The sequence below is a fragment of the Tympanuchus pallidicinctus genome, unplaced genomic scaffold (genome assembly GCF_026119805.1).
Source record: "Tympanuchus pallidicinctus isolate F22 unplaced genomic scaffold, pur_lepc_1.0 scaffold1, whole genome shotgun sequence".
Classification (NCBI taxonomy): Eukaryota; Metazoa; Chordata; class Aves; order Galliformes; family Phasianidae; genus Tympanuchus; species Tympanuchus pallidicinctus.
Window position 1 is genome coordinate 74126419 of NW_026294618.1, and position 25813 is coordinate 74152231.

At 36.3% G+C, this 25813-nt stretch overlaps 1 protein-coding gene across 1 annotated transcript in view; it reads left to right on the top strand.

Annotated features, from left to right (window-relative positions):
• Nucleotides 1–25813, top strand: part of WDR64 (WD repeat domain 64) — a 59947-nt gene that overhangs the window by 15422 nt on the left and 18712 nt on the right. The window contains exons 7-15 of the mRNA XM_052701874.1: nt 93–227; nt 2330–2409; nt 5943–6082; nt 13422–13545; nt 16306–16454; nt 18074–18197; nt 19562–19731; nt 22716–22892; nt 24064–24194. Coding sequence (XP_052557834.1) covers nt 93–227; nt 2330–2409; nt 5943–6082; nt 13422–13545; nt 16306–16454; nt 18074–18197; nt 19562–19731; nt 22716–22892; nt 24064–24194 — 1230 coding nt within the window. The remainder of the gene's footprint in view (nt 1–92; nt 228–2329; nt 2410–5942; nt 6083–13421; nt 13546–16305; nt 16455–18073; nt 18198–19561; nt 19732–22715; nt 22893–24063; nt 24195–25813) is intronic.

Sequence of the window (25813 nt, forward strand, 5' to 3'; positions counted from 1 at the left end):
TAATCATACTGACAAAATTTGTGTCCAGCTATGGGCATGTTGCAGTAGATGCTACTAAATCCTAATAATAGCATCTCAATTTGTATCCATAGTGTTAAACGCAAGCTTCACGCTGACTGGGTTTTGAAAGTTAAATATATTTCTGACCTAAATTGTTTTGGATCCTGCTCCTCGGACAGCATTCATTCACTTGTTTTAGATGACATAAAGCGACTAGAGGACAACTTGTAAGTATGTGATAAAGTCAGAAAAATATAACTGCATGAGATTAGTGCCTTGCAAGATGCCATCTTGCTGTATTGAAGCTGTTTTTTCTAAAGCACTGATAATGCATATAAAAATACCACTGCTTGAATACTTGAACGTTTTTGTTTCCTAGCTTATAATGTAGGCAAGAATTGATGTTTGTGTTTATTGCATCTCTAAAAATAAACTACATTGGCAGTATTGTCTGATGTAACTTCTCAGCAGGAAAAATATAGTTAGAAAAGATTGCACTGCTATGTGTAATCATGTATCTATCTATTTAAACTTGATATCCACAAAACCAGAAGTTTCAGCTTTAGATTTAATTTCAAAAGATTCAGTTCCACTCGCTTAAATCAAGAGAACAGTTTAATCTGTGAACTGCAAAATGTTCCATTTGAGTTTTCAGTAAGTTTTGGGAAGCTAGAATTAATTTGGGAAGAAAACAAACTGGAAAATCAGAATAGTCAAAACTGTACATGCTACCACTAATCAGTTTATTGTGTAGAGTGTTAACCACAAATGTCTTTGTAGGTCTTTCAGTTAACACTAACTTCAAATGCAATAAAGTATATAAAATATATATCTCTATGCACTTTCATACAATGGCTAACTGAAATTACATTTAGCCAATTGAAAAATAGCTGTGCATCAAATCACTTCTGAAATGCCCTTTCCATAAGTAATTGTGGTTCCATTATATGATTTACTAGTGCTAACAAAACTTGCCCAATTGTTTCCAGCAAGCAGCTGCTACTGTACTTGAAAGGGATGGAATGTGTCATGTCTCCTATGTGACTATTCAGCTTCTGTGTAGATGATGGTTAATGAGTGGTTATAATCTTTTCTTGTAAAGTGTGTGTGTATATATATATATATAAAGATGAAGTGTGGCAAAGATCACAAGGTACAAGGCAAGAAAGCCATGACTTGGGCAAGACCTCACACTCCCCTTATTTATACTGTTATTAGTAAATAATCAAGACAGTTTGTTAAAGGGTAAAAAATTAAGGAAAAAGATGAGAAATTGTGAAGCTATCTGCCAATCACACATTTAAGTCAATTACTCGCTATTTTACACTATCACAAGAAGACTCCTTTGCTAGGGTTCTGGAAAGAAAGCTGTTCTCCCTTTAGTTAATAGAAACTCAACAGTCTTTTATTTAGATCTGCCTAGAAAAAACTCTTTCATCCTCAAATTTTCCAGAGATTTTCAACATATTTACCAACATCCACAGTTACAGTTAGCAATGCCCATAGTTGTTCTCTCATTCTGAATAAATGAATTGGCTACCTATCTGGATTTCAAAGAAAAAAATATATATCTTTTAAGTGTATTCTCATTTCAGTCTGTCTAGCTTAACTATATTGGCGGTCATTGTTTCCTGGCAGAGATGAACAGCCTTGCTGTTGCTAAATCCCAAGTACAAAAAATTCTCATTCATTGGTAGCAATTCATGAAATGTGGAGTCATGAGGTTGTTCAAATGATGGGCTTAGATGGAACACAGAGTCAATCTCTCTTTGTTGGCTGAATGCCTGTTCTGGTATTGTGTTTTGTTTTAGTGAATACGAGAGAATTTTTGTAAAATATATTTCAGGAGCTTGTCAGTCTCTTCGTGTTTTTATACAAGATAAAATAGATAAAATAATTGCACTGTATGGACTAATATGAAATAAACTGTGGAAAAATGTACTTGGTTTATGTAAAATAGTAACCACTCTATATCCAAAACAGGCAAAGACGGTTGGTTTAATACTTGAAGCATGCTTTGAGCATATTCTTTTGTGAAGGCCTCCTTTGGCAACAATTACCACTTCAGGATTGTGTTTGGAGTATGTCTGGCTGAGGATTCAGATGCTCAAATCAGAGACACTCTACTTTAGTGGAGAGTGCCTTCTGTTACAATTTCATTGATGCTAGCATCTAAGTCGCTTATTTAGTATCTTGTTTAAAAAATAAAAAAAATTACGTGTTATGCAAACAGCTATTCTATATACTGCAGAGGAGTACAGTGGAATTGCACTTGACTGTGTTTTCCTACTGCTTCCTACTTGATTAACTACTTTATTGATGATTACAGACCTGTAAAAGAATTTTCTGTTCCTAGAGGAGTCAATGCCTTCACGTACTGTGGAAAAGCAAAGGTCATTGTCACTGGGGGTAAGTATGAGGCTTATATAATATTTTTCCAACATACTGCTTCGTTGTAACTTTTTATTTTCAGTTAAAAGATAAAATAAAAACTGAGTTAGTATCTTAAGAGTACAAATAGTGGCTTCCTTCTTAATTTACAGTTAACAGAGATACTGCCAATAATTGCTGGGAGTTTGGCTCTGAAGAGATGCAGTCCCTCAAAGAAATCTAATAAGGACTCAGTCTGTGTTTGATTCAGGGATTTTGTTATTTATATGACAAAACAAGAGAAAACAGTTGTTTGATCTACTATAAAACAGTTTTCCAAGCTATGGTTATGGGTGATGACTGTCTTGGTCAGGTTTTAGAAATTTCTCCTTGCTCCCTTTGCATTACTCCTTAGCCTTTCTTTCTTGTCATAAGCAGTCACACTGGCCCACCTTAATACTTTCTGTTGCTTTTCTCTTTGGTCATGTTTCACCACAGTTTTGCTGTTCTTTTTTTTTTTTTTTTTTTTCCTCCCAATAGAGACTCAAAAATAGTACTCTTATAACCATTTATTTCCATTATCTAATATTTTAGGAGCTTTTTTATTGCAGTGGTCATATTTCATTCTGTAGGAATGCATCTAGAGTATGGCAGCAGTCTTAGTGTATTCTGTTTGATATAGTAGTGCTTTGGAGTGACTACAGCGATGCTGTCTGTTGGTGAAAATGGCCAAGGCTCTGCTGCCCAGCCTTTATAATAAGCAAAACATGAAAATAAATTTGAGGGGGGAAAAAGCGCAACACCTAGACAAGGAAATAATGCAATTCAAGAGTAAATGAAATTTACTACAGGGAAAACTAAGATGATATCCATCTTGTCTGATATTTATTTTTAGATTTCATAAATTTTATTGATTTTTTTTTTTTAGACACAAAATTAAAAGGGAAAGCAATAGGGCTATTAGTGAAAATCCTGAAGTACATCCTTTGAGGAGATCTTATTTAGATTGATTATTTGTCACAAAAAAACGAAGCCTGAAGAAATTTTATGATGACGTAAAGTAAGGAAGCCCTATAGGAATGTAATTGGTATTTCCTGCAGGTAGAACTGGAGAATTTTACTGTAGTGATAAAGATGGAGTAAAATATCTGAGCATGGCAGAAGATGATATACACAAGAAGTAATGCTTTCTGTTACACACTGAAAATTGTTCTTAGAGGAGGAAAAAAATCTAGATAAACTTTCTAGAAAAATAAGAACAGCAATGGTATAAAAACAGGGCAGTCATGTTGCAATACTTAAGATACTTGTGTACCACTGAATAGTGGAAGTAGCAGAAATATCCTCTTTGTTTAAAATGGTGCTTGAAATTTTTGAAAAAGATAGATTACATATGTCTGTGTTGACCAGAGACTAGACTTGAATTGTAGGGCCTTCTATCCTATCTAAACCACTACCTAAACAGAGTATTTTTGTAAGATAGGCTGTCTTGCCACTGCATTTTAATTTATCTTGACTTTCACTGCAAAAAACACAAAGCATAAACAACATGACAGAAGATCAATATTGTGTTCAAGAAGTCTGCAATTATGTCTTTGAAGCGTAACAATTATTCTTACGTAAAACAATCTTCCAGTTTGTTCTTGCTCATTACACTCATATTTTTGATTTGGAATCCTGTCTATCTTGTTTGCCCACTGATGTTTACTGATGTCAGAAGGCATCCTCCTGCCTCACCCTCATTTGTAGTGCTTAGTCTTGCTGCTTCCCTTGAATACAAAAGGAAGAATTCCTAGGCTGTACAGCTAATAGTCATAGGCAAGAGTGGAAATGAACTGCTAAACCAATTAAAGGATGTGATAGTCCCTTTCAAATTTACTGTGAAGTTTAGATCAGACAGGACCACTGCAAAGCTGCACCAGGGCACGCTAGTTTTGTCTTTGTAACTTAAAAGCCAGCATTCTCTCTGAGAAACACAGGAAATACAGTTAATGACATAATTAAACTCTTTCAAATGAAAATAGGCACCTGAGTTAGTAAAGTCTTGTTGACTAGTAATACACCCTGAAAATCAATGGCCAGAGCAGCTAAATAGTCTAGGAATGTTACATAAAGATTTCTTTGGAATGTACAGGCACTAGTGAAAATTGTTTGTCATATTCAGCAATTAAAAAGAAAGTCCAGCCTTTGATTATACAATAGCTTATTGTGTAATCAAGGAGAATAATTTGCTAATGACTTTACTAAGCCTCAATCTATTCTTATTTAGGGATGTATTTATAGCACAAGTGGTATGCAAAGTACTGAATCCTACAATGCATTTTTCATTAGGAAGAGACTATTAAAGTGTGTTAACACTCCTACTCTTCAATCATTTATTTAGTTGTATTTGAATACTGTAATCAGTTTCACCAGTACTGTGATACATCCAAACTTTGTCTTCCAAATGTTTCTCATTTGTGGTAATGAATGAGAAAGATACAAGCAAAACTGATGCAGAGTTCACTTTTGTTGCTTAAACCCGTATTTCTTTTATGAATGAAATGATATAATCCCATTAGTGGCCTAAAATATAGAGTCCATGGTAGTTTAGAGTAACTTTTGTGTAATATTTTGCATTATTATTATGCTTAAAGTGATATGGTTTTCCTCTTACTCTATATTTATTTCAATTCTAACTATGTCTTAGTCACTACATCAGAAAACAGTTACAGTAAAAAGCAAATTACGTATGTATACAGAAGCAGGAAATTACCAGCTTTGAATAATATGATAAATCATCTTTTAACCCCACTGATTTTTCAAATGCAGTCACTGTTCCCCTGTGAGTAATAAAGCAAAATCCAATCTATTAGTGATTTCTTGTCTAAAAGTAGCAGTTCAAGACTGATAAAAATAGTCTTCTGTGCTTGCCCAATAGCCTTTGTGCATTCCTGGCATTTTACGTAGGGAAAGGTTTTCTTTCTTAATGAGGCTAATTTAAGATATTAAAAAGAATAACAAGTATTAGTGATTCTATTGTTGAAAGTAATTTCAATGTTTGAACACACAAATAAAAAGAGAAGACTTAATTCTCATTATATTAAGACAAAATTTCTCATCACTAGTTACCTACCTGCCATCAACTTGCATGTCTGCTCCCCTTGCTGTTATGTATGACCACCACCCCCCTTCACTAAGTGGACATTATTATTTTTTTGATCATTTTCTAAATAAGGTCTCTGAGGGAAAAAAAAATCTACACCCCAACTCTGTTTAATTATGTGTTAAGCTTTTACAGGGCCAGCATATGTAATCACAGCCAGAGCCTCTGATGTTCCCCTAACAAAATTAAAAGCCTTCAAAATGCTAATCAGTTATGTGGTTTTAATGCAAGTATGGGATCAAGCAATGAATACATGTTAACATGTAAGCTGGAATCTAGCCTTTAAAATGAAAAGTTAGTATTCTCATGTGAGTTGGCTATGCGCTGAAAGCTGAGACTTATGAGCACCAATACCTCCATCAAGAAGCTTACTTAACAGTATTAGTGACTATTCAGTCTTTTGAATATATATATATTTTTCTGACAGGTCATGACAAACTCCTTCGTTTGTGGCATCCCTATGTTAATACTAGGCCTTCAGGAAAGCTGTCTGGACATCAGCACAGTATTGTGGAAATCGTGACGAATGAAAAAGATCAGCATGTCATCAGCCTTTCATTTGCAAAGGTAAAATATTTTTCCTAATTTCAAATCAATATTTCCAATCAAAATAGCAATGTGTTTCTGAGTAATCAATACTGATAGCATCTAGTCCTAATCTCATTGATAATCTGTTTATTTTAATTAAAAAGTAGGCTTTTAGCTTAACATTTCCGTATTTTTTTTTAGTAGCAAGACTAGAGTTGACATATTTGACTTTTTTCTTTGTGTGTGCAAAAAAACACATAAATATTAAAATTCTGATATTCTGTGTTACCTGTCAGCTGAATTATGGCAGAATTATTACAAAACCAGTATCTGAATGCTTAATTCAGTACTAATCATCTGCAACAACTTCCTGCTGCTTTACTTCCCTTTCCTCTCTTTGTCAACCTACCAAATATATATGTGAGTTTTTTCTTATACTTGCCACTCTATGCACCATGATCAACTCTCAGCCTCTTTTTGAACAATGTCAGCTATGAAACTTAGTAATTAAAAGTATTTTTGTGAATAGAAATTGTGCGGATTTTTACAAGTACAGCATGCCGATTCTTGTTCATTGCTGGCAAGATGTATAGCCAGTGGTGATGACCATGCTGAAAAAGCATGAAACATTTCACCAGAATACAGACTTTTAAATACTACACAAGCTCTTTGTTAAAGTAGCTACATCCTAAGAGTCTCCTATTAGCCTGCCATAAGGATGTCTAGCAGTAAATAATTTCATTATCTGACACAGCAGTGCTTCTACCTGCTGTATGTTCACTGGCTACTGCAACTCAATCTCTCATGTTTTTAGGAACAGACAAAAACTGTGAACAAATAGTCTCACTGATAGAGTGAGATATCTCAACATATATAATTCAACACTGTCCCTTCCTCTCTGTATTTATTTTGCTCATTCTGCTGCAACTGGAAGCAGTTATTTTTATTTTTTAATGCTGCAGAACGCTTTCAATACATTCAGAAACCACTGGGGGGAAAAGAACAGTCATAGGTAGGGGCTATTAAACCTGGGTGCAGGAAGAGGGTTGTTCTTGTGGTTTTTCCCTCAGAATGATTAGTGGAAATGAGAAAATTAAGGATAGTGGTATAGCAGTGGTACTGAAATGCTGTGTAGCCGTGAAAACCATTGTGTCTCACTTAGTGTGGAGTGGGAATTTGGAACTAGAATAGTAGAGGTAGAAATATTTTGTCTTGCCTGCTGAATCGTTGATGAAAGCCACCCTAATTTAACTAAAACTACTCCTGTGGTTGAATTAGACTGCTTAAGTGAGTCAGGTGAGCAAGATTTGGCACTACATGCTTGAACGCGTAAAAACAGTCTCAGTACATGTGTTGATCAATGGGGCGAGGATAAGGAGTACCTTCCTACTATAACACTCTGTGCTATCCCTTATAAACAACACAAAACTTTTATTTTCAAATCAATGGAATTTTCTTTGCCCTTTTTCTCTTTAAAAGTAATTTCATTTTTAATAGCTAATACTTAAAGTAATGTACGTACTTACGCGTGGTGGGAAAGTACTGCAACTGACTCTGTTATAAAACATACCTTCCTCTTGTTTTTATTCTGACAGAATCCAGGAAGGATGTCTTAGTTTCAGATGGGATGGAGTTGTTTTCTTCACAGTGTCTGATATGATGCTACGTTTTGGTTCTAGGAGAAAAAACAATGTTGATAACATACTGATGTTTATAGTTGCTGCTCAGCAGTTCTGTACAGAACCAAGGCCATTCTCAGCAAAGGGCCCATGGAGCTGGGATGGAACAGAATTAGGACAGCTGACTTAAACTGGCTAAAGGGATATTCCATAAATATGACATCATGCAGAAGGAGTTTTGTAGGGAGTGGGAGTTCTCTCCCCTGCTACTCAGGGCTAGCTGGGCATTGGTTGGGGATGGTGAGCAATTAATTGTGCATCATTTGTTATATACATACGTGTGTGTGTATGTGTCCTAATTCTTATCCTTTTCTCTATATTAGTTAGTGGTTTTGTCTCAACACATACAAGCTCTACTTTGTGGGACTTTTTTTTCAATTCTTTCCCATATCTGACAGGGAAGGGGATGGAATGAGTGAACGAAGGTGTGCAAAGTTGTTCAACACTACTTAGCTGCCACAATAAACATCAGTGTGTTATGAAAATTGTTTTTTCTCCTAGAACAAAAGCATAGCATCATACTAGATACTCTGAAGAAAACAGTTCCATCCCAGCTGAAACTAAGACAGAAGGTAAAAAGAGCAAGACATGTTATTGGTTTGTATATCTTGTGATTTTGCAAATTTACAGGAATCTTAATACTAGCAGCCTCTAGCTTTTCCTCTCCAAGTCTGCTGAATGGCAAACTTGCTGTGTAATATCTCACAGGGGAATCAAATACTTTCTGCCTGTGTAGAACCAAGCATGTCATTGTATCAAAGCCTGTGTAGATTACCATCTATGTTTCTCTAGCCTATTTTGAAATCAGATAACATTGCTTTAAGGATGTATTTATAATATGGTCATCCATCTTCCTGAAAAATTACAACAGCTGAGCTGGAAGTACACTGTTTAATTTATGTCAAACCATTGCTAATCAGGACTGTTACTAAAATGTACATCAACAATATTAAATTTAATCCAGAAAATTAGAAAAAGGCATTTGAGAAATCTCCTCCAGATACCCTGCACAGAAATTATTTGGCTACATCTATATCAGATACATTTTCATATACTGCTTTGAAAGTCGAAGTTAATCCTGTCCTTTCTGGTGTGATTTTATGATAATTTATTTTATTTACTCCTCCCAGATATCATATTCTTCTCATATTGCACAAATGTCAAATATTCTTGAAGGTTCTTTTTTTTTTTTTCCATCAACTTAACCAACTTCCTGGTACTTGCAATGCAAATTACTTTTTCTCTTGAATAGTCTGCAAGTAAGAACTGCAAAATTAGCATAGAGATGAGCAGGCTCAGGGAGCCTCTTATCAAAGAAGAGCAAGGCTTTTTTAATTGATGCCCAGTGACAGACAGTGGGCAAAAACTGAAACACGAGAAAAATGATCTATGCATCAGAAAGCATTTTTTTACTCTGAGGGTAGCTGAGGACTGGCATAGGTTGCCCAGAGAGGTTGCCATTGGAGACCTTAAAAAGCATCTGGATGTGGTCCAGTGCAGCCTGATCTGGGTAGCCCTGCTTGAGCCTGGTAGAGCAGATGGATCCAGGAGGTCTCTGCCAACCTCAGCCAAGCCATGATTCTGTGAAGAAGAAGGATTTAGAACTAATTTTAAATATGCTTTTTTGGCTTAAACCTATATTTTTCTCTCTAGCACCTAAATTTATGACATATAACATACATGCGTGCTTGCAACCAGCGTGCAGTTGGACTGTTTGAGGAAAATCTGTTCTAGTTATGGTGGTATATTTCCAAAATGCTGTTTCTCAGTTTATGAGAATGCATGAATTACCTTCATAACTGAATTGCCTTCATATATTATAGGCATATATGACGGAAATGATCCAGTAGGTTTTCTGTTTCTGGGCAAATGTTTGATTATTAAAGCATTAAATAATCTGTATTTGCTCAGAAGAAAAAAAGAGCAAGATCAAGAGCCATATTCAGCCTGTGTTAATTTCTTTAGATTTTCTAACCAAAAACTGAGATCTAAGGATTAAGCTACATTAAGAATGAACTTGCAGACCTGCAGTTTTCTAGTTCCTTTGTTTTTTGATTGGTAAAGGAAGAAATATTGGATCTTAAAATGCAAATGAGGTGTTTACATGAAGAATATTTCAATACTACATCTAAGGTGAGAGCTGTGTCATTATTCTAAGGTGAGCTGAACATTAGCAGGAAGAACATGATTGTTGTTTTGAGCTCACCCAACCCAGGTGTTCAGGGACGCATGTCTGTGCTTGAACCTCAGACTTCTTGCTTCTGACCCACACACTATCTAAATATCCACTTAAACTGTTTTCTGGAAGAGTTAAGGGTCGTTTCATATTTGTGTGAGGGGTCAGGCAGTTCTATTGTCAGCATATTGAGCAGACTGTACAGGCAGATATACAGGTCTTTTACAAAATCTGTCACTGTATAGGACCTAGTAAATAGCCTGCAGACCCATTAATTTGCAAACAGATTCACTGTTGCTTATTACCCAGTTTAATTTTTTTCAGTATTTCTCAATGACTGAGAAAGTAGCCTTATGTATTACCAGGTTTGTGGTACTACTTAAGGAAGTGGTTCGAAATGTATATTATTTTGAACTTCAGCAAATTAGTGTCTAAGTAAGTCACTAGGTATGGAATCAGCTGCTGCATCATGTTGTGTTAATATGCTTAGAACTAAATCCTCCTTGTCTTTGCCTCAAAAGTAATCCCACTGACATCAATTTGTTTTTAAGTCTTCTAATAACTACGGGGAGTTGTAGTACTTTATAAGATCACCTTCAGAGATCACAGGATGCAAAACTGAACTCCACGGGTAACTTACTCTATTAAATAACATGGCAAGCAGAGCTGCAGTTTGACCTCTGCTTCATGCCTGATGATTTTTCTTTGAGGGTTTGGACTTTGGATATGAGTTTGTAACTTTTTCACTTGCAGCATGGAACCTTCAATGACACACTGAAGTAGGTAAGCTGTGTAGCAAATGAAATCCCTTAAGAAGAATCTCTGCACCATTTTGGACTACAACATCTATATGCAAAAGGAATGTCCATGGGTCAATGCTAATTCTGCTAATATACTAGAACTGAGCCAACAAGTATTTTTCATTTAAGTCAGCACTGCAGGCAGTATCACTGTTAATGTAGCTTAAGTTTTCCTGTATGGTGGAAACAGTGTGAAGAAGGAAAACAATTTTCAACAGCAATTGAAGATCCTTCTTTCTGCACTCTGCCTCCACTCTGATTTTGTTTTCTCAAAAATAGTCTGTGTGTGATTTCACAAGACACAGTCAAAAAGCATTTTGCCATAAAGAGTATGTCTTCAAAGGGCTTCAGTGTTTCCCAATGCTTACCATGATTCAGAAGTTCTTTATTAAATAGAACAGTTTTTTTTAAAATGTTCCTCAGAAAGTTCCCCCAGTGGCCTCCTAGTTTCAAATTCAGCACAGTTTTTGTTTGTCTTTCCTCATGGATTCATGCCAGTTATGTGCTGATGCAGATGAGCAGCAGTGACATTGTATCACACTGCCATGCTGGTGATGCCTTGTGTTAAAGTTACTTATATGAAACAGTGGTTTATGTTATCTCCCCATCTCCTGCCCACAAAAAGAAGAAAGGGTGAGTGGAAGGAAGAGATTTATTAATGACCAGGTTTTTGCTTGTATTCACTTGTGCTGTAAAATCATTTTATCTGTGATTTACTGCTGTGATAAAATGTCAAACTTATGTTTTGTCTGACCGATTTTGCTTGGAAAAAAAAACATGATACTATTAAAATTGTGTATCTGCAGTTTTATTCCAATTTTTAATAGAATATTAATTTAATAGGTATTTACAGGAAGGTCTCTGTTCAAGGCCTTATTCTTTTCACCTGACTTGAGTATCTCCATTGATACTTACTTCTGATTAATATTGTGTTCTTAGAGCTGTTTTTACACCTAATTGTGATTGGGCCAGAAATCAGCTTGGAGATTTACCTTCAATATTGCCCTAATTTTTTCAACTTCCATCACCAATTCTTCTTTGTATTTTTGCTTCTCCACTTTTTTTTTCTAGGTGAACAAACAGCTTCATAGTTTTCTCTATTTAACCAAGTTTTCTTCAAACACTCTCACTGGCTATTCCTTCAAAAGGCTCTTTTTGTATGATTCAGCAATTGCATGCCTGAGTAAATTTCTCAAATAGTCAGAAATCTATTAGAGAAATATCACAGAATGGCCTGGGTTGAAAAGGACCTCAAAGATCATCTAGTTTCAATCCCCTGCCATGGGCAGGGTCGCCAACCACCAGACCAGGCTGCCCAGAGCCACATCCAGCCTGGCCTTGAATGCCTCCAGGGATGGGGCATCCACAGCCTCTCTGGGCAGAAATATGATGGACATGGTTCTGAATCAGTACAATTTCCTGTACTTTTCCTTTTTTGTTTTCCTGAAAATAAACAGGACATTCAAATTTCCTTGTTACTCAAAATCCTGAAACACTTCTATATGAATTTTCCTCTAGTGTCAGAAGTGATCAGTTCAAACTGGTGTATCTATTTCTTTTCTCTCCTTTTTCAAAATTTTTCTGGATCCTCTGTAAATTTCTTTAAAATCAGGTTTTGGATGGAAATTCCAATGATCTCTAAATCTGTGTATCTTCTCCCTTCTTGATACTGCATAATCCTGAATAACTTGTGTCCATTACTCTTGCTTTTAATACTTTATACTCATTTTTATTTTGCAAACAGTGAACAGTCTTCTACTTTATTTCTTTCATGATACTTTTTCTATGCTGAGATTGTATTTTAAGTGGAAAGATTTATACTTCAGTACTTTATTGCATACAGAGTAAGAAATGTAAGTTCAGTTGTAGAACGTATCTCTTCTGAAGTAATCATTGAAGTATTCCTAACAATTGCACTGAAGTTTTCAAAGCATTTACAAACGCATAAGTGAAGTGTTCTTAATTATCGAAAACATGTTTAAGGATTGAGAATACTGCCTATGGATTATAATGGGCACAAACAATGTGAATAGAATAAATAGAATTCTAAATGAAGAAAGAAATTGAATATAATGAGGAAAACTGAAAAAGTCAAAACTCTTGTTATGTCTCAGAGTACAACTTTCTGGGTGTGTTTTGGAGAAACATTTACTTTGTCTGTTTAAATGTATAAGGTGATTATTTTATTTTTGTTTCTGAATAGAAATATTTAAGCTTGTACATAAGCAAACAGACAGACATAAGACTGCAGAAATCCCTAATATTAAAAAAAAAAAAATCTAGTTCCAAATTTGCAAGGAAAATAGTTCTCAGAGCGGAATTTTGCTTTCAAATATCCTTCTAATAAAGAGGGATTAAAATTAGAGATTTGAGTTTTCTGAATTGTCAGAAATGGATTTGACTGTTACTGTTTTCATTTTGATTTTGACAGATGTCACGTTCGTGTTTGTTTCTCAGAGTTCTATGTTCTATGTTGGTGTTGATGGCTCTTAGCTCATCTCGTTCTCAGGTCAACATTGCAAATCTTAGCCTTTCTATGCCTTTTATTCTCATTGAAATCATGATGAAAAATGCCTTAGGTATTTGTCTTGCTTATTTTCAGATGTAACGCACTTAACAATGTGACTTTCATTGGATGCTATATCATTTTTCTCATACAAATGAAAAATAGTATCATTACTGGATTTTCAACTGTACTAACTTCCCTGCCCCCATCTCTCTAGATTTTTATAGTTTGGGATCTACAGACCCTTTCAATACTGCAGGTCTTCCAGGATCAAGGATGTCCGAGAGCGATTGAGACCCTTGCCATGGTATTTGACAATGCTTGTGGCACACTTATCACAGGTATGTTACTGTAACTAATGTGTGAGAGCTTCCCCCCTGTGTATAGATCACTTGAAAAATGTCTCCTATTCATTAGCGTGGAAACTACAACAGCAACAAACAGTAAAATGACACTTTTGATAGAGCAAATTCTCAGCTACAAAACACAATTTTTTCAATGTAATGACCAGCATTAGCTGAGCATTTTTGTCAGTGATGAACAAGAAAGAGACTGCATGCCCACTCTCATAAAAATCTGCACTAGCACAGGTGACCCTATGTTTCATAGCTGCTAGGACAGCATCATTACTAGGAAAATGTTTCCCATGCAGTCTGTCTTTTATCAACGCAAATAGAAGAAATCAATAGGTGCCAAATCTGAACTATAAAGTGGGTTTGGAAGGACAGTCCAGCCAAGATTGCAAATAAGCTCTCTGGTCTTCAAACTGGTGTGCAGCCTGGTGTTGCTATGTTTCAAGAGAAAGGTTGCCTTCTCTGGTCAGACTCAGGAAATGTGAGCCTTCAGTTTAATAACTGTTCCAGTATAGCGATCTGATTTGATAGCTTCTCTGGATTTGTGGAAATCTAGATGGATCACTCATTTCCTATCCTAAAAGTCAGTGCACATCCATTTGCCCAGCTGGGGCTACATCTTGGACTTTTTCTTCAAGGGGGAATTCACATTGCTACTCCATGGTCTGCTGTTTTGACTCTGGCTTGTAGTGGTGACACTACATCTCACACGTCTCATAACTGGTAATAATTCAATAAAAAACTGTCACCTTCAACCTCATATTGGTTCAGTAGGTCCTGACAAACTTGCATATGGTGTTCTTTCTGTTCCTATGTGAGCATCTATGGGATGCACATGTTGCAAGCTTTGCAATATTCTAGCATTGCCACAATCATTTCCAGTGCATTGAAGTTGATGTTCAGTTCCATCCAAAGCTCCCTATTTATAATCCAACAATTTGCATGGATGAGCTGATTGAGGCATTCTTCATCTTGTGTGTGACAGCTGTGCATGGCCATCTGGAACATGGCTTGTCTTTCATATCACTGAAACTCACCACCCACAGCCTTATTGTGCTTGCATCCACTGTTTGGTCTCCATAAATGTTGAATGAAGAAATAATGTGTATGAAGTGTGCAGAGGGGGGAGGGTATTTGCATGGTAAGACCACTTTGAAGTGAGTCCTGTTACATGTTTTGCTAATTTCAATATGGAAATATATGTGAAAATATGCAGCATGGGAATTAACAGCAGGAAACAGTAAATGATCAAGGCTTTTGTGAAGGCAAGGCAAACCTTTCTGAGAAAGAATAAGCTACCTGTTCTACTCTGTAGCCTTGCCCTTTGTTAAAAGCTACTCAGCTGCTAGTATTCCTGGACTCAGCTTTTCTCTGGCACCCTCTTTCCATTTGGAGATGCCAGAAGACCCACTTGATCAGGAATTAAGAATTGTGGGAACTCATCCCATGTTTCTTGGCTCTGCTTAACTTCCCAGCAAGGAGCGCAGAATCTTTGAGGGCTTAGAGATTCATGGGTGTATCTAAGGAAGAGAACCTGGAAACCAGCAGGCCTTGTCTGGCCCAAAGACATAGTCACTGAAATCCTGGATTCCTTAGCTTTGAAGCCTGACCTTGGGCTAGAGAAACCTGGGAGAAATAAGGTCATTGTTTTGTGTCTGGAAACATCTAGTTCCAGTATTTGCACCAAGAACAAGGCAAATAGCTTGTCAAATCTGAGATGAACATGAAATCTTTTGTTTTCAATGACCTGTTGGCTTCTGTTGAATATTTGTGCTAACAAGCCTGTTATAAACCTACTTACGTTGAACTGGAGTCCACAAATCAGAATACTATTCAGACTAGTTTATAAATATGCTTAATAACTAAAAGATATGGAAAGAATCTTATGTTAAAATTTCACTTCATGAGATTTTCAAGGCATAGTAACATAGTGGTTTTACATGGCTAAGTCCTCAGAAGAATGAGATAGCTTTGTCCTTATAAACACTGATTGGAGCTGTGTCTAAATATCTGTAAAAATGTTGTCTTGGACTCTGTTAATGGTGTCATTAAAAGGTTAAGTGAATATCCCCATGCTCCTGAACTAGACAAAAGGCTTGAGGCTGTATGTGGGTACATTAATTCTTATGGCTATGTACCTGATTTTACAGAGATTTTCAGTTATTTGTTCCATAACATCCATGTACTATGGCTCACCTTCATGCTTCATTTCAGTACTGCCACAGCTTTCCTTCTGTGTCTTTTTCCAAACTGCAGTCCTGTGCCTGTTCTCATGCCAAGAATTAATGCAATTCCGTCCTTTGCTGCATATTTACTGCTGCTACATTATGGTGCTGTTAGACTGTAGCTATATTGGAACTGAAATAGGAGTCTGGATTGCAAGCCTGCCTTGCAAAAGCCTTCTCCTTTCCTTTGTCTTGTCTTCCCTATCTGTCTTTCTGTCTTTGCAATCCTTCTGATCAGGGAGCACCACAAGGTGAAACTTCATTCAGACCTGCAGTGCTGTATAAAGGAAGGTACAGGAGAGATCTTACTGCCTGTAGATAAAATTATCTTATGTCTAAAGAAGTGGCTTAAGGCAGAGAAATACTTAGCTATTGTTTAACTGAGGTTTTCTCTTTCCAAGAACAAATAGTCTCAAAAAACAGACAAGATTCCTTAAACGCTTTTCAGAAAAACTCAAATGAACACTCCTTCTTGTATGAACCTTTCTGTAAAATATGCTCTCTCTTGTCTCACTACATGCAGGTTCAACTGTCATTGATATTTATCCGCTAACGCACATGATACAAGATACAAAACAGGTCCCAAAAACACATGAGAAAAGCATAAATGTTCTGGCTTATAACAGGGCTTTTAACCAAATCCTCACTGTCTGCTCTGAGTCAATTCTGAAGGTGAGTGTAAGTTGTCCTTTAAGCTGAAAAAGTCTCAGATTTTTTTATTACAGATGAGCTCTTGGGCGGTTACTTAAGCACCTGGTGTTTATTATTTAAACAGTTAGCTTTGCGACCATTTTTGTGCTCAAATTCTTCAGGGAAGTGATAGCCATGATAAATCAGCTATATTGGATTGAACAGCATTAATTTTATTAGAAAACTACTTCTCTGACTTGTACTGCAAGCACTAGACAGCAAGGTTGCAGAAGTGCCAATTTTGGTTGTGCTTTTATTTCCTTTGGCCATATTTTGGTACACTTCACCTGATCGAGAATGGATAATACAGCAATAATAGTAAAAGTCTATTGTCTATTTAGTAGCTGCAAAGGACAATTTTAAATGCCACATCAAATAAGTTTGCATAAATTGTTTGGATACATAATTGCATGCTATTCTTTCATCCAGAAGGCATGTCTCATGAACATTGCTTAAAGTACAGTAAATGCTGGAGTCCCAGACAGCTCAGTGGGGTATAAAAAACATATTTCAGATGCTCTGTGGATTGGTATGAAACATGAATAACGTCACTTTGTGAAAACAGGACTATGTAAAAAGGTATAAATATACAAAAGGGTTCTTTAATTAAAATTGTCTTTCAAATATAAGGATTCTTTAAGTAAAATTGAGAGTTTTTATGGTGCACTCAGTGTGACCAAAACACAGAACCTGATTTTTTTTATCCTCCTATTATTCCTTTTTTTTTTCTGAATCTGCTTCTGTTTGCCTAGCAGATCTGGAGCCAATTTGCTGGCCTTCTGCAGATCCTTTTATTTTTCAGTTTCTTAGAACATGTTGTTCTGAGCCTTCAGGATTTCAGTCATACAGTGAAAGAGAAGTGTTGAATATAACAACCATTTAACAAGAAAAATAAAGTGATGGAGATGTCTCTCATTTGTTTCTTTTTATCACTGCTAACTGCTGAAATGCTATTTTAAATATTAAATACGTGTATTAGTTTTACTATTTGCATTTGAACCACTAAAAGTAATCACTAAACAAATTTCAGAAAACCCATAGACAAATACAGTGAATCATTATAGGTGTAATTAACATTGATACTGGTTGTCACAAGTGCTAAGGACCTATAGTTTTCATTAATTACTAATGAAGTTAAGTGGCAAGATCTATAGGGTGATATAGCTACTGTTATTGAGACAGATGGTAATACATATCATTTTTTTTGGCAGAAGGCTTGTTTGTGTAAATTGTCTATATTTTACTCTCAATGAGATGTTATTTCTCATTGTAAACCTCCAACTTCTTTAGGTCATGATGGCTACCACATTACAATTACAAGATAGTTTTTGGCATCTGTTGCTGAAGAACATCAGATCCACTTAGTGCTTAAGACATGAGTGGCTACTTCACAAATCCAGTTGAATCTGGAGAAATTGCAGTAGGATCTCAGTAAAAGAACATGACTGTGTGCTATTGAGTCTGCTGAAATAAGAGAATTTTTTTCATGGGGAGTTTAAATATACTCTTGGAAGTATTCATCTTTATACAATTACACTAGAAAAAAAATGTATGAGGAATTTTAGAGGATGTACTACAAATGATCAATTTTTTTTTTTAAGGTGTGGGACCTAGAAACAGGATATCAAATATACCAGATTGAAGATGCACATGGGCTGAATATTGAAGTGACCTGTGCAGCAATTGAAATAAATGGTTTCTATCTTGCTTCTGGAGCTTGTGATGGTAAACCAACTAAATAGTTCCCATATTTTTATTATGTTTATGTGAAATGGCATATAAGCAATCAGAACTCTTTGTCTTGAACTGCTTTGTCTCAGTGATAGAATGAATTTTGGCTTTCAACCAAGGTGGGAGGAAGTGTTCCCACGAAGAAGTAGAGGGTTCTTTTTTTTTTTTTTGTCCTGGTTAGGTTTTATTTGTGTGATTCATAGAAAGGTGATTTTTGAATGCTGGGGCTCTGTTACTTTGCTTGCCTATGACTTTGTGGGGAAAAAAAAAAAAATGCCTGCAAAGCTCTTGATCTGAAAAGATGTCTCCTCATCTCTGGACCTAGATCTCTATAGCGCTATGAGTGAATGGCTCCAAATGGAGAATGGTAGGTTTTTTTTGATTTTATAATGTCTCAGTTCAATTTTGTAATGAACAACAGAATATGTGTGTATGTTTCCTAACTTTTTCCCCTGTTGTTTATGGTGCATAAGTTGTACAGAATGTGACAGGATCACTCAGTATATTCACGTATTTGATGCTACACCAAATTCTGCTGCAACTTTAATAATTTTGTAATCTGTGAACATTGAAGAACAGTTCTTCCCAAATTCAGATGTTCAAGTATATACCTGAATTATTGAAATATGAGCTATATGAAGGCTGCCTCACATAAAAAGAAAATGCCCTTTTTTCCCCACACAGAATACTGAATAATGTTTAGAATTTTATACTTTGCAACATAGAATGAACTCTTTATGGATCTTAAAAGCATGACTGTAGGTGAATGCTATCAAGTCCTACAAAACTGGATTCATAAATAATAGCTGCCTGTCATGGTTTTGCCTGGTTTCCTTGACAAGGCAAGATATTATGACGTGTAATACAGATGAAAAGCCATGAAACCATGACACTGCTTCACTTAGGATAATACTCTAGCTTCTTCTTCTTACTATCCTGTGGGACAAGTCCAACAAATGTGTTGCTCTGCTCCTTGCTGTATATCAGAGCCTGTGGTGGTCCTCCTGACTGCACACCATTATGTTTGCTCTCTGATGACACTAATCCAGAAACAGCAATGAACTGGGCTGTGGCCTTTCAACCTGGGCTGCAGCCTAAAATGGGCATAGAAGGGATGAAATAACAGTGGGGTTAATGGTGAAGGTGATTTTTGGTATATTTTTTCTCCCTAAGCTTGCTTTCTCAATAAACATATACACAGTTACAGCTTCTTGAAGGTGATTGACTTGGCTCTGCATCTTCAATTAGATTTTCTTGTTTCTTCTCCTTTCCCTGTCCTCATTCAAATTCCTGAGTTTCAAGCATAAGCAATGTTGAAAGTTCATTCCCTTTTGTGTATGTTTCTTATTCCTGCCTAGGAACAGTGAAAATTTGGAATTTTGGCAGTGGACAGGAAGTTAAAGCCTTGCCTTTGACCCAACATAGCAAAAATGAACACTGCCTGTTGAAGTTAGTCTATCTGAAGGCTACTGAGAGTCAACATGTTCTTCTTGTTTTGGAACAGAGTGGGAAAATGAAAATCATTCAGGTTATTTAACATAATTACATGTACATGTGTATATATACCTATGAATGCATTCTAATTATTATTATTTCTTTCATTAGCTACTAATTTTCAAGTAAAATAAGACTTTCTCATTAATCAGTAGATGAACTAATAGAAATTATCAAGAAGTAACTCTCTTTCTGTAAGTCATCAAGTTAGCTTTCTTTTTAAGTTCATTAGTCCATTGCTTTTTGTGTTTTCAGTATTCTGATCATTTCTTTACATGTATTCACTATAATGGAAAATGAATATTTTGTCTTTGCAACTGAGGCCTTTTGATTCAATTTACTAGTAGGCTGTAACAGTTATCAAGATAATCTGTGTTTGCTGGAGGACCAGATCTTTTTTTACTTGTGTGTACACGTTACTGATTAATGTAAATGGGAATACTCGAATAAGTGAAGTCATTCACGGTTGTTGAATCTGATTCTTCACCTGAAAAACTGTTTCATTGCTCTTCTTCATCTTCATAAGATAACATTTGAGGCTGAGATCTGACTATCTGATGCAAAGGGACTACAATAACCTGAATCACTGACAGAAAGTTTGCAGAGCAACACTGAGGTTTTATCATGTGCTGGAATTCTGTAACTCTCAATCCTGTTAACCATTCATTTTTAAACAAGAGAATCAAGAATTTATGTTTTGCAGCATAGGGTATTTGATACACATTGTTTAGCTGGCATATATGACACAACAAAAAGTTAAATAGAAACCAGGAGTCTCACAGTGAACAAAATTGGAGCAGATTGAGTCATGGCTATGTGCAGAACACCTTGGAGACATTTACTCTTCATATCTTCCATAGACAAGTGCTCCCCTCCCAGTGCATCTAATGAGTATGAGCTGGCAGTTCACAAAGGGTCAGGAGGTACCACTTTATTCCTCAGGGTAATGTTTGTGCTGGGAAGCAGCTGCCTAATGCCCTGATTACATTCCTTAGTGCTGATGCAGCAAGAAGTTTGTGTAAGTTCGTTCTGGCTGCTCTGGAATTTTCACAACCAGTGCTCACTTACACAGTTCTAGCTGTTATAACTATATCCTTTGTGTTTTATTTATTACTGGCTGTACCATTAACAACTGCTTTGCTTCGCAAGTGGAAACTCAGTCATATTTCAATGTTTTACTACTGTGATGTAAGATATAGAATCGAAGAATGTCTGATCACTCTGCTGTGGGTAGTGCTGCTGCTCACCAGACCAAGTTGCCCAGGGTCCTGCCTGGCCTGACTGCAACTACAGGGTTGGGGCATCCACAGCTTCTCTGGGAAACCTGTTCCAGTGCTTGACCACCCTCCAAGTAAAAAATTTCCTCTTAATATCTAGGTCACTCCTCCTTTAAAGCCATTCCCCCTTGCCCTGTCACTATGAGAGTATGTATGTCCCTCCTGTCTGTAAACTCCCTTCGAGTGCTGGAATAACTCAATGAGGTCTTCTCAGAGCCTTCTTTTCTCCAAGCTAAAGAAGCTCAGCTACCTTAGCCTTTCTTCATAGGAGAGGTACTTCAATACTCTGATCATCCTTGTGGCCTCCCTCTGGACAAACTCCAAAGGAGGAACACAAGGATGGTATATGCATTAGCATACACAGTAATGTCTTTTAGGTGTGAAAGAGCTAGAGTACTTTTGGAAGGCTAGTCCAACTGCACAGGAAGAGCATAGAATGTACACAAGTGAGAGAGGAAGCTGCTAAAATGAACTGATTCTTATCTGGACAATATCTTCTCTTTTCAAAGAGAAGCAGCTATTAGGCCATGCTGTTCTCAGACTTGTTTAGGCCTTTTGTCTGGGACAACAATCAAGGGTAGCCAACACTCTTCAACTGCTAAGACAGAGATTCAGATCCCTTCCAAGTTTGGTCGTTCAGTCCACTCTTCCAGAAGGTTGCTAGGCTCATTATGCCAAGGGAAGCATAGATTTAGCCAAGCCTGTGTTAGTCTCAAGGAAGGTATTTTTAGAACTTTCAGTACTTAATTTATTTAAGTTAAAAGCTTTAAACTCTCTTGCTGGTAAGTGATATATTACTTCTGATCCTCCTATTACTAAAAAACTGTTTTATTCAGAGTTTGCTTTTGATACGAAGCTGTACCTGAAATACTGCTGCGCACCAACTATTCTGCAGTGTTAGTACTTGAATTGCTGAATTATTCCTGTAATGTAAACATGCCCCTTGACTGACATATTGGTGAAGAGTTTAATCTCTTCCATGTTTATGTGATTCTAAGAGATTATGTTATTCTTATATATAGTTGCAGAACTACTTTTTCTGTAAAAATGCCTCAGTAATAATGAGAAATGCAGGTTATTATTATGAGAGTTTAAAGAGGCTCTAAACATGATGGCAAGATAAACTTGAGTAGCGCTCCAAAAAATGTTTGTTCCTTGGAAGAATCTACCATACTCTCTCACAGTTTTCACTCCTTCCCCATATTTTTCTTTTTTTGTTCTTGTCAGTTGCAATTAATATTGTAGGACTTAGTAAAATCTTAATCATTGCTCTGTTCTGGAGCTTGAGACAACGGTGAGAACACGAGAAAACCTAAGAAGCTGATTTTAGTACCATTTTCCAAAACAGAATTATTAAGGTTAAATAAGAAACTGGTTACTGAAGAGAATTTGGAATAATTGGAAAAACTGTGAAGGTAATTTACAGGAGCTCTAGGCATAGTGGGGAAGGACTGTAATTCAGAGCAATGGCTTAAGTATGGCTTGTTCTTCTCACAGAACAGAGATTACCATCAGCTTTGCTAATATGCTAGATATGAACTGAATACTATCCATGTTAATAAAATAAGAAACTTGCGTTATAGATGCTTAACTTAGTTTAAATGGGAAATTAAACTGCATCTGCCAGATAAAGTTTGAAACGGTTTTTCTAATTAGGCATAGAAAATGAGCTTGCTGACCATTTTCTTATGAGTAACAAAATATCTTCCTCCTTCTTTCATTAATTTAATTATTTTAACAGGGTAATGAAATGCAAAGATATCTAAAGGTTACGTGGGTGCTTCCTGAGGCAGTGTTGTTTCTACAAAGAAATTCAGTTGAATTTCTGTCACTGAATCCAGACACTTTACAAAAACATGAATTTTTTCCTGATATACAGCTACCACCTGATACCACTTCTCTAAGCAGTGATGCAGAGGTGAGAAACACTAAAGTTCCATTACAGAAGATTAGAAAGTGAAAGGTTTACTGTGCCCTTGAGGTTTTCATGGTTTAACAACAGGATAAGAACCAGCTAAATATTCCAAACTTTCCAGTACACTGAAGTTCTAAATAAATCATGTAAGAGAGCTATTGTTTCTGAGATAGATCTGCTTAATAACTCATTGCACTGTTGTTGCCATGGTTAAGGAGCTCTGAATATATGCTTCATACTCCTGTACAAAAAAAGAAGTTGAAGTCCTTGTATTAGGAATCTTCTAGAAATCAAATTTCTTTCAGTGCTATAGATAGACTGACCTTTAGTAATAGTGGCACATGAAAGTCAAGCTGAGTGTTAAAGTGATATCTATTTGCATGTTTAACAAGCCCTGCAGCTGCAAACACATCTCTGATTCCTATTTGTTCAGAGCATGTTTGCTGCATGCTCTGGTGTACAGGTACATACATCATAGAGGCATCCTGTTGTGGTGAATTCCCTAGTAAGGTGTGAAAACGTTTTCCACAGTGCTGTCCTGTGGAAAGATCTTTATGTTCATATACTTAGAGTAGGCTCATTCATTCCTGCTTGGTTGATAAGAGGTCTCATATCTACACCACCACGTGTCTTGTTTGCCAACCTGGTCCACAACCTTCTCACTTTATTTTTGATCATCCTTTCCCTCCCCTGTTAGTCCTAATTTAAACCTCTCTTCAGTAGGTTTGTCAGCCTGTTGGCAAATATGTTTATGTTCCAGTTTGTCAGGTGCATCTTGATTCTTCTTCCACATCTTGCCTGGTGGGATCATTTGTATCCACTGGGATATGCAGGGTGTACTAAGTAGTCTGAAGGACAGGCAAGCCCCAGCAGCCTCTTCATAATATTCCAAATCCGAGCTCACACCAAGCAGAAAACATTTCTGCATAGCAAGACAGGTTGGTAAATGGAGGCCTCCAGCCTCTGCAGGAGGGACTTTGCCATTGCTGTCACTCCCTGCTTCCTTCTGGTGCTTCTGCCTAGCTCAAATACAGTAGTATTAGAATAACACTGAATATGCAGTTGTAGTATACGCTGTTGATTTACACATCATAGTAAGTTAGCAGTTAAAAGAAGTCATTCTTCAGTGTCCATACTGTTCCAACTAAAGTTATTTTTTTAATGTTCATTACAGGGATTTGTGCCTTCTGTGGAAATGAAGTGCTTTGATGTTTTAAAAGTAGAAGGATATAGCTTGATAACTACAGGAAGTAAAAATGGTGCAATAATTGTGTGGGATTTTGAATCTGCTTCTGTCAAATACATGTAAGTCTTGCTTTTATGGAGGAATTTTCTTCTCCAGTATTTCATATGAACTTTTCAAACAGGATATTGGGAATTCTAAGGTACTCAACTGTAAAGGATGATCATCAAGCAGGAGTTAAAGCAGAAATTTGTCTAGGCCCCTCTCCCTCCCACTTCAAAATACTTTTCTGACTAGTCCCCATGTTGAAGTTAATAGAAGTAATTAAAAGAGTGACTTGTGGAAGGAATGAAGTAATCAAGAGTAGTGTTTTCACATATCAGCACTGCCACTGAAGGAAACTTACTGAGCAAGTCACTGTCATTGGTTAGTGACTCCTGTGGAGCTGTAGAATTTCCTTATTTTTGAAGTTTTGTGTTTGGGAATGTACTTGGAAATAAGACCATTTCAGCTAATAATCACAGGTGTATTACATTCTTGCTGACTGATGTAATTTTGCTCTTTATTTTAACTTATTTCTTCATATTTCTTTTGGAAAGAAAGGCACCTAAAAAAAAAAAAAAAAAAAAAAGAGGTTGTCACTTATTCCCTTGCTATGACATAAGCAATTTTTGAGATGTTTTTTCACTTTCATATGGAAATTTCTGGCAGTGTAGGAATGGGCAAGCAGACTTGGTGTAGGCTCTTTTATGGCCCTTTCAAAGGATTGCATGGTCTTTATATTATTTATATATATTGCATGGTCATTATTTTATGGTATTTCTGAGTACAAATGTTGAAGTAGATGGGCTGTTGAATCATCCCACTGTTCTTGTTTGGTTGGACTAATGATTAGTCAAAATATTTTTCTCACTAGCAAGGAGGTGACTTTCACAGATGTGAACCTGAATTCCAGCCATTCATTGAAAAGAGAAATAGAAATGTCCAATAGACCATGTTTCTGTACTTCAGATTGGAATTTAATTATATTATGATGTACTTTCAAAATGGAAATGCAGCTGTCCTTCAGTAAAAAGTTTCTTTAGGCTTGTTTTTGGGGAATGATACAGCATTACCAAACTAATCATTAAAAATGAGGCAGACAGAAACAAGTCTGTCACAGTCCATTGAGCTGAGATTGAGGGATTAAGCAGGGATCTTGATGATTTTGAAAATGAAAAAGGTGGAACGGTGGAAAGGTATTCCATTCAAAAACCTGAAGATGATGGGCAGATATCTCTGCTTGCTTGAAAAGGGGGGAAGTGTCAAGAGAGAAAACTGAATTATTCAATAAATAGCAAGAAAAGAGACACAACCAGTGAAAGTTAAATAACTTTTTATTTTAGATAAAAGAAATTCATCTGGAGAGGCTTGTTAAAGAACTGTTTTGGCTACAGCTATAATTTTTGTTATTTCAGTTTTCTGTATTATCCTCTGGTCTTTTTTTGACCTTCGTACTGTTCTAATAGCAATCTATTTGCAATTCAGTATTTTTCCCCTTGGCCTATATTGCTGGTATTGCCTGTCTTTGCTCTTTCTGGTTTCGGATATCTTCTTAGTCTTACCTTCAAGTCTGATTAAAATACTCTCCTTTTGAAATATCTATCCTTACTTTTAGACATGTTACAGAAAGTGTGTGTTTGTTTGTTTGTTTTTGCCTACTCACTAGGCAGTAGCAGCATTTTGATGAAAGGTGTTTGTG